The sequence below is a fragment of the Trachymyrmex septentrionalis genome, unplaced genomic scaffold, assembly GCF_001594115.1.
Source record: "Trachymyrmex septentrionalis isolate Tsep2-gDNA-1 unplaced genomic scaffold, Tsep1.0 scaffold126, whole genome shotgun sequence".
In the NCBI taxonomy this organism is placed as follows: domain Eukaryota; kingdom Metazoa; phylum Arthropoda; class Insecta; order Hymenoptera; family Formicidae; genus Trachymyrmex; species Trachymyrmex septentrionalis.
Window position 1 is genome coordinate 844,780 of NW_017304395.1, and position 9,924 is coordinate 854,703.

The 9,924-nt window shown below is 29.8% G+C and overlaps 2 protein-coding genes across 4 annotated transcripts in view; both read right to left on the bottom strand.

Moving 5' to 3' along the window:
- LOC108756128 (glycerol-3-phosphate dehydrogenase [NAD(+)], cytoplasmic-like) overlaps positions 1 to 628 on the bottom strand; it is a 14,136-nt gene extending 13,508 nt beyond the window's left edge. The window contains exon 1 of one of the 2 annotated variants that reach the window (XM_018499724.1): positions 411 to 628. In XM_018499724.1, the coding sequence (XP_018355226.1) occupies positions 411 to 457 (47 nt within the window). In that variant the 5' untranslated portion in view covers positions 458 to 628. Of the gene's footprint in view, positions 1 to 231; positions 350 to 410 lie in introns of those variants that run through there. The other variant, XM_018499731.1, reaches the window with a different exon arrangement.
- A 1,667-nt stretch (positions 629 to 2,295) lies between these two features.
- LOC108756116 (glycerol-3-phosphate dehydrogenase [NAD(+)], cytoplasmic-like) overlaps positions 2,296 to 9,924 on the bottom strand; it is a 20,518-nt gene continuing 12,889 nt past the window's right edge. Inside the window, exons 3-8 of one of the 2 annotated variants that reach the window (XM_018499703.1) lie at positions 9,085 to 9,225; positions 8,859 to 9,000; positions 8,429 to 8,541; positions 8,054 to 8,284; positions 7,498 to 7,697; positions 2,296 to 2,723 (exon numbers count right to left, since the gene is read on the bottom strand). In XM_018499703.1, the coding sequence (XP_018355205.1) occupies positions 2,666 to 2,723; positions 7,498 to 7,697; positions 8,054 to 8,284; positions 8,429 to 8,541; positions 8,859 to 9,000; positions 9,085 to 9,225 (885 nt within the window). In that variant the 3' untranslated portion in view covers positions 2,296 to 2,665. Of the gene's footprint in view, positions 2,724 to 7,173; positions 7,698 to 8,053; positions 8,285 to 8,428; positions 8,542 to 8,858; positions 9,001 to 9,084; positions 9,226 to 9,924 lie in introns of those variants that run through there. The other variant, XM_018499712.1, reaches the window with a different exon arrangement.

Genomic DNA, 9,924 nt, shown 5'->3' on the forward strand with positions numbered 1-9,924 from the left:
ATATATTATATTTTTTATAAAATTTTAATATAATTATATCAAAATATTTTATATTTTATATTATTATATTATTACTCATTCGATCAGTTAATATTATAATGTTAATTAAATAAATTTGATTAATAAATATAATTCATTAATTAAATATCAAAAGACTTTTCTAATTGTTTTTATATTATTAATTTATTTTTTAATGATTATTTAATACTACTTATGATTATATAAACTTACCTGAAGAAGAGGTACAGCTTTCATCTCTAGCTGAAGCACTCAAACAAATGTTAGGGTGCACACACAGCTCAATAAAACAATACAAGACGGGAGAAAATATATAGGAGAAAATGGGGGAGAAACGATTTCTCGTACGCAATTAATTTCTAATTAATTATCCTTAGCACACAAAAAATTACCAATTGCCGCTGCCCACGATGCATACTCTTTTTTTCGCGTCTGGCATCTCTTCCCTTTATTTTTCTTCGCCTGATGACAGATAATAATATTCCCGATCCACAGTCGATCAATCGCGTGGTTCGACTGACTGACTGTCTGACTTAAAAGTCTGCTGATGGCTGACCTTAGCGGCGATCGTAAATTATTTTCTTGTGCGCAAGCTCTGGATTAAAGCCAGCTGAGAGGAAGTGCTACGACAACGAAGAAGCGTCGCGATAAAATTAGCGATCTACTGATAACTACAATAATGAATTAAAATCGCAAATTTAAATTTGACTCTACATATCCTTTTGTTCGATTTTATAGATTTAACACTAGATCTACGGGACCCGTAAATCAATTTGACAGGTTTCGGATTTTTTATGACCAAAATTACAGAAATTATTACTATTATTATCTAGTAATTTTTACTCACTTTTATTAATGGAATGATATGAATATATATTCAAATTCATTTCTCCTCAACTTCCTAATTTTGAAATTTTGTATGTAGTATTTACTCATTTCTTCGGATACCCCTCAAATTAACCCTTATAGAAAAGTACTGCTGCGCAGTAATATTTTGAGGCACTACTGCACTACTGCGCTACAGTAGTAATGCAGTGCGCAATAGTGCAGTAGTGTGTAAAAAAAGAAAGAGAGAGAAAAAGAGAGAAAGAGAGCAGTGTAGAGAGAGAGAGAGAGAGAGTATAGTGCAATAGTGCCTCAAAATACTACTGCGCAGTAATACTTTTCTACAAGAAAACGGATAAATCTAGTGTTAATAGACAACAAAAATCACAATATTCCTTGAATTAAACTTTTGAAAAATAAAATTTTCTGATAATATTTTTACGAGAGAGTATATATAATACATAAAAAAGATATAAAAAATAAATTGTAACTGCACTGGAACTATGCCAATTACGACCAAACATGATCAATCCCTGCTGAAAAAATTCGTTAATGTTACATAACAAATCATGTAATTAAGACAAGTAAATTCACTTAATGGATTGTTTAAAATCAGTATGTGATTTTTTAAAATCACGTAATTTGTAGAATGACATTATAATATGTTTTTTTTCTTCTATTTCTATCATTCAATTCTTTAAAATTCAATAACTATAAAATTACAGGATGGATGTAATTATTTTTAATATAATGTGATTTTTTACAATTGCGTGTTAAAAAATCATGTACTGATTTGGAACAATCTGTTATGCATGATTTATTTGTCTTAAATACATGATTTCGTTATTGTGACATAATTTTTTTTAGTAGAAATATACTCTATTGAATGTAATTAAATATTTAAAATATTTTTCGAATCTTCATAGATGCCTACACATTTATTTTCATTCTGCTAAAAAATTGAAGAAGTTTTGAAAATTGAAGACATGAATCGAGAGAAAAGAAAAGAAAAAGAACGTAAACTTGATATTTACAAATTGCTTACTTCTCTGGAGTTATAACAAACGATTACATTAATTTCGATTACATATCTAATTGAGTATAATTATAATAAACGTATTATAATTATTATTATATAGCGGAGCACTACGCAAAATAATTTTTTGTAAAGAAACATCTAATTATCTCATCGATATTTATCCAAATTATTAATAAAAATAAATTTCTCAAAAAGGATTTCTAACAAATTATTCCTATATACGCTGTATAGATAAAATTCTTAAAATAAATTATATAAAGAATTAATAATCAAAATAAGATGAATTATTTAATAATTTAAAAACTATTATAGTTGTATCGAACATTGGCTACATTAACCATTTTGTAAAATTTCCTCATTTAAATTCGTTTCATTAGTTTACAATTTAAATGTTTCTTTAAATATTTTACATAAATAAGCTTCCGAATTCAATAACATTTCTGCAAATATATAAAAAATATAATGAATAATTGCTATATTGCAGGAATTATTCTAATTATCAGAGGTGTACTCCAAAACTCGACTCTGTCAACTCCAAGTATCTTTTATTCTTGTTCAACATTCGGTGGATAAAATGATATTTGGGTTGACAGAGTCGAGTTTTGCATCTCAACATCCTAATAAAAACTTCCTACAAAACTCCAGCTTAATAATTACACACGTTTCATTTTAAAGTAATAAATTAAATATGTCACTAAACTAGCATCACGCTCTTTTATATGATCTAGAATGTTGATTTCCAATGGCAACCAATCTTCTCTCGAGGAATGATGCCTGGTATCCTCAAAGATGGCATTTAGGTGACTTGAGCATTATCGATGATGGCAAGGCATCTTCATCCCTAAATACGGAGCGAATGAGAATTAACCTATTCAGGTCGACGTAGTTCGTATATTTATCGTCAGCCCGAAAAGTAGCTTACACACCAACTAATTAATAAATGAGATTATACGTTAAAAAAAGACGTAAAAATTTTTCAGAAATGACAGATCTATACAGAGTATTCCCGATCTACGGGATCACTTCTTGTGAACAGGTAGAGCGGACTGAACTGAGTCGAAAAATATTTTATCATTTTGTAATTTTCTCAATACTTTAGGAGATATTAATTTCTAAAGATCACCAAATATCCGTGCGAACTACTTCTAATTGTAAATGTCCATTAGTTGCAGTCGCACGGGATTGCCTAGTACTCGTCGCGAAAAGTGTCAGTAGTATTATCATTCAGAGTAAAATCATTTGAACTAATGATAAAATTATATGGACTCAACGGCATTATCATTATCGAATGATTTTATTATTTGAGGCGTTTAATAAGAAAATCCTTCGGTCAGTGGTAAAATATTTTATCATTGGATGTAGTCCAATAGGAATATCATTCGATCAGTGGTATAACATTGGATTATTGTCAATAGTAATATCATTCGTATTGAAAGCTACTCATTTATAGATCCAATGATGCTTTCAATAGTATTTTACTAATGACCGGTGATAAAATCTTCAATAGTAAAATATTACCCCAGATAACCAAGAGTACGATATACCACAGTACCCGCATAAAATATCGCAATCGTACTGTTATTGTACTCCTGCGAGATGGCAGTGTACAGCATAATTGTATGGTAGCAATCACAGACTTCTATATATACTACTAAAATATATTCTATATATACTACTTAAATATATACTGCTAATTCCTTAGAACAAGCTTATGTGAAATAAACTCCGAAATTGTATGGTAGTTCTGCGCATACGTCACAAATATACCCAAAGAAATGCAGTATGGCTGTATTTTGCATCAACTATTCACATGCTAAACATATAATCTTATAAAAGTGGTGTCATCTTATAGCGAAAAATATTGTTTCCTTCGGAAGAGAAAGTGGTGTGATTTCATAGCAAAAAATTTTGTTTCTTTTGGAAGCGAAAAAGTTCAAGTAAAAAGATAAAGATATTGGAAAGACAATTGAATATTAATAAACGTATATAAAAGACGCGATCTTATTCAATTTTTTATAAATTAGAATAATTTATAATAGCTGGATTATGAGAAAATAAGTATTTGGTGATTTTAATACTGTTAAATTAGGTTAACATAGTTATGTCAAAATAGTATGCTAATGTGTGCGCATGTGCAGATAAATGTCATGCGGTCACGTGGAGCAGTTCTCGACGCATGCGTATAATATTACATCAAAATTGGGAGCCACTTTTTCAAACAAGTCTAGCAGTCTAGAGCCGGTATTCATAGTCAGGTCTTATATTCAAGATCATCTTAAGTACGATCTTAAGAAGTCACAAACCAATCAGAGGGTGTCTTAAGACATTACTTACGGTCTTGAAATAAGAATGAAGACTATGAATACCGACCTAGTAGTATATATAGAACTTTCCATAACATTATTAATATTTTTGTCCATGCGGATAATAGCTATGTCATCAGCAAATTGAATTGTGACGCAGTTATATGAAATGTGATAAAAAATATCTTTCACATAATAGTTGAATAACAACTTAGAACTGCCTCGAGGAAGACCTTTCTTTAAAATTCTATTATTGTACTACAAAAATCTCTCAACGTTGACTGTTTTTAGGCTAATTAGTAGTATAAATCGGCGATCTTTAATGATTATTGGGCTTGTTCAAGTCGAAAAAGTGGCTATAGTTTGCTCGTCGAGCAAATGAACATGATTGATTGTTACTTAAAGATTCAACCAATCATATTCAATCGCTTCGCGAGTAGACTAGCTTTGTGCGGCTTGAACGCGTCTAATGTCAGTAACTATTGCAAAAATTGTAAAATACAGAACCTTTCAATTCAGTTTAGTCGCTCCATCTGCTCCCGAAAGAGTACATCTAATCTAGGACATATTTTATATGTAAAATTATTTGTATATATACATTTAATCTGGGAACACGATAATGTCGGCGCTATAATAAGACAAGCGCAGCAACATATGTCTACATTACAATAAAAAATTAAAGGATAATCTATTTTGTCCTCCAAAAGTAGACAATTTTTAAGAGACTGTAATTTCATAAAAAATGATCATAATAAAATAAGTTAAAAAGCATTTTAAATCAAACTTGAATCTCTACTTTTCATATTGATATTTTAGATAACAACCGATTTATTATAGAACTGCTTTTTTATTACGGAGCTATACGAATACAAACGAAAATCTCAAAGTTTTTTAATAAACTTTGCAAAGTTCGATGGTGTGAATTAAAAATCGCATTCAAATGCAGTTTACAGTTTTCAAAAGAGTAAAATTTCATCTTTAATTTGCGTATTTGTTGATCGTTGTGCGATTTTTCTTTTCTACCAAGTTATTCAACATTGAAGCAAAACCGACTTTTTTATTTTGATTGTTCACAGAAGACGAATAAAGAGTGTCGAACGATATGTGGGTAATCAATTCAAATATAATTCCAGAATATTCTAGGTAAAAATCCTTATCTTTCCAGGATTTAGGTTTTGCGTACAAGTTAGAATTCTATGGCCGGTATGCATAGTCCGTTACTCCGTTCCTCAAGATTGTCTCAAATAATATTTTAAGACACTAATACAGCTTTCTAATTGGCTCATGTATTTTAAGCTCAAGACCATCTTGAAGTTTCAACAATCTATGAATTCCGTCCTATGATGAGTAAATTAAAAACATTTCAAACAACATTCAATACAATGATAATTTCTCTACTATATTCTATTTTATAATTGCAAATATACAGGGTGTCTCACCTAAGACCGGCCATCCGAATAACACCCATAGTTTTGGAGATAGGAAAAAACGTTTGAAATAAAGTTGTTTAGTATCGAGAGGGGCATCATGTGATGATGAACATTTTTTTCCCAAGTGGAGGCGCTTAGGAGATTTGAAGATCACCTTCGTTTTTTTAAATGGAATTATATGAATTTTTTTACATAATATGATCCCTCTAACTATATATTCAGCATATTAAATTATTAAGATATCGAAAAACTAATAGTTTATAGAGATATTTTATGCTTTATTCTGACATATATTGACATAAAATGTTAAATAACTAGTAAACTATTAACTTTTTGATAATCGTACCTTAAGATTTTTATGAACAGAATAATGAGATAAATCAGTTGATGGAAAGAAAACACATAGTTGCATATTTAAAAAATTATCCATTTTGCATACATATTTTTTTAAAGCAACTATGTGCTCTTTCTTTCCATCAACTTTTTATCTCTGTAAAAAAATCAATCAGACTGTAATTTAAAATATCGATCTAAATCTAAAAAGTAGAGACTTAAATTAAACAAGCTTTAGATTTCTTTTCTTTAGAAATCATCTTATTATGATTACCAAATTACTCTTTCTTGAAAATTGCCTATTTTTGAAGGGCAGAATAGATGATCCCTTAATTGTTTTGGCGTAGAATGTATACATATTCATATATTTATATATTTGTATAAAATATCACAAAAAATATATACATGTATGTATATCTTTATGTATACATATTTTCATTTCTTTGAATTATCTTTCGATACGCGCGCGAAAGTCACTTCTAACAAGAAGTTCATCCAAACGTGTTAATAATACATTACATGTAATTTTATTAAGAAGAGATTAAATAGAGAATTTCAAGTTATAGATCACGTATTAATGAAAGAAAATATTTTTAAGAATCCAGGAAAACGAGGGATATAGAAGAGCTAAGTCTTATTTTTTATTAACAAATAATTAGTTATATTTGTTTTCACTCTCGATTTACATAATGAAATTCGTTCATTGGTAACGCATACAACAATTAATGATTGGAAATCTACAGATACATTCGATCAAAACATTGAATAAAATCTCTGTGCGATAAAATATATATGTACATATATTCACATTGTAAAATGTAACAATTTATTTATCCAATGCGTTCAACGCGATGAGGGATTTTATTGACTAAATTATTCGAGCTTTTTAAACCTATTTTGGAGCTCATGGATCCATAAGAAAAATCGATGTACAGATTGTGCAAATCGCAAAATAAAAAGTTCAACAATTTATGCTTATCAAATTTAATTAAAATATTATCAAATTTAATTGAAATATTAAGTCAAATTATTGAATCTCTTCAAGACTAAATTTAAAAAAAATGTTAGATTCATGTAACTTTGTATTTGCGTGTGTATCTGAAATTTGGCATCCTGATTTTGTAAGATATAGAATTCTGTATATGTGAAATTCTTGAAATTACAAAACCATGAAACTTTGGAATCATTAAAAACTTCGAATAATGTAAAATTTTCTAATCAGAATAATTAAATTTGATCCAATAGCATGGTCTCCGTATTGCATTATTTAATCTTTATTAATTTATCTTATCAATAAGTTTCACTTTATAGAATTTGGAATGATCCGTTTTGGAATCTTAAAAAAAATGAAAGCAATCATTTCTTTCTAAAGCAATTCATGATTTTGATGTTTTCGATTTGTTAATGAGGATTTTGGGCAATTTTCAGGTCAGATTAATTAAATTATCGACAATAAAGAAATGAAGGATCCATAGATTTGGCGAACTAATTGTCTCTATATTTACATTGTAAACCATATTTAAAACGCTATGATAACAGTTGAGCTTACATGTGTTCTGGATGGCTGCGTATGCAGTCGACTAAATCCGTCGGTTTTAGCTCACCAATGCAAATCCGATGAATTGCCGTAAACAACGGGAATCTATTTTCCATGTTTTTCAATTTCAGCATATAACTGACCTCTTCGGCTGTAAAAGGGCCCTGCAGTTTTTGTCCGTTCAGCATCTCTTTCTCGAGTGTCTCGATTGACTGCAAATCACATTCACATTGCGTTATATAATACAATTTATAAAATAATTATAAGTTATAATTATAAACATGTTATATCAAGTTGTGACATATTATATATTCTTAAAAACTTCTCTAACAGATATCGAAAAAAATCCTTTTTTTTTTTAATAATCTAAAAATTCCGCCGGAATTAGCTAAAATGCAAAAGTAACTAATGCTCAATTTCTTTACTTTCAAATAAGTTGCGGATAACCTTATCCAAGAGATATCTCCATTATATTCTTGGAGATATCTCTTGGATAAAGTTATCTAGAGGTGAAGAAATTGGGCATAAGGCGAAGCATGTTAATTCTGACCCAGTCTGCATTACTGACCTTGCCAGTCTTGACGAAGGCTTCTGAGACTTTTCTATTACGTCCACCATAACACGTCGTGATAAGATCGGCCACTCCACAACTTTCAAAGAAGGTAGCCAATTTCCCGCCCGGAAAAAATACGTCGACAAACTTGATCATCTCCATAAGACCCAACCTAATTACAGCAGCTTTCGTATTATCACCCAGACCTAGCCCGTCGACGAAACCAGCGCCGCACGCAACTATATTCTATAAAACGTCAATATGAACATATTATTGTATTATCGAAATCTTATTAAAAATGAATAAAAAAGAACAAAAGATTATTTAAAACTAAATTTAATAATTTAATAAAATACAGTTAAATTGGTAGAAATAGCCATGAATTATCACCTTCAACGCTCCGCAACATTCCACAGAATCCACGTCCTCGACGACTACCACCCTAAAATACGATGTCTGGATCAAGTTGCGAAATATCGGTGCCATCGTTTTGTCCTTGCAGCCTGTAAATTCCAATTAATAATTGCAGAACTTATTTTGTTAGCGAACTGCTTTAAATCCGCGCATAAATCTAGAAACAGGTATTGAACAATTTACATAAAACTTTCCCTAGCTTTATAACGTGTTTTACAGACAGCGTTCCATTTGACGCTCGCAATGCTTTCGGAATAATTTCATCCCAGTTAAACAAGAACACTGGTGAGATACTATTAAAGACAGCCAGTCTTATGGAAATTCTCGTGACCGTTAAAATTTATAAATGATTAAGAGTAAGAAACTGATAATATAATTATAAGAGTGGAATTTTAATTTTTCTCACCGATAGTAGTCTCACAGAACATCTCATTAGCCACTTCGGAAGCCAAGTTAGCGCCCATCAGGACTGAAATTGGGATTTGCAATTGTCTCGAAATAATGTGAGATATAAGTTCGATACCGCCACCCTCTTTCTTGTTGAAGCCCTAAAGAATGTGTACAATTGTAGATCAATGGATAAAAAAACTACACGTGATATTTATAAAAATTGAACAAAGATTACAGTGTACCTTGATCAATGACAGCCCAACAGCGGTGGGTTTAATATTTCCTTGCAAAGTGCTGCATATCCTTTGGATGAACTGATGAGGAACTACGAATATAAGTATATCTGCGTCTTTCGCAGCTTCCATTACGTCCGGAATTGCAATCTAGAATAAATCAACGCTAAAATGACTAAATCCTGATACAAAAGAATCATTAAATTGAAATTTAAGTTCGCCATCGCATCTCGATACGATGATTTTTCACCATGGAAGTTATTCCATCTTGAAATTTGCCTATTTTTACAGGGTGAAACAAATGATGCTTTTGTTGAATAGTGTATTTCATTAATATTACTCAAACAAATACTTAATAAAATTCAGTAAATGTTTTTCATTGTACTAATAAGAAAATCATATAATATTATCAAATCATATTATCAATTCATTACTAAAACAAAATAACTATAACGGTAATGGAGTTACAAATAAAATTAAATTTTTACAAGCTGCTCAAACGATCAAAATTATCAAAATTAATGAATATCATTCATTCAATTTTGATCACGTGATCCTTTTTGTCGCTGAAATAGCTGGTCTGAGCAACTCCTGAAAATTTATTTTAATACGTTACTTTTCAATCCTGCACACACATAAGGTATAATTATTTATTATTAATTAAACTGAATGATCAAATAATAATTTTTGCAATATGGGAATCATCTCGATAGGAGTGTTCTATTCATATTTATACTTCAAGAACATTATAGATTTACTTATAATTTCTAAAGATTTTTCATGTAATATATACATAAATATTAAATTTAATACTATTTATATAAATAATAAAGCCAATAAAAGGTAAAT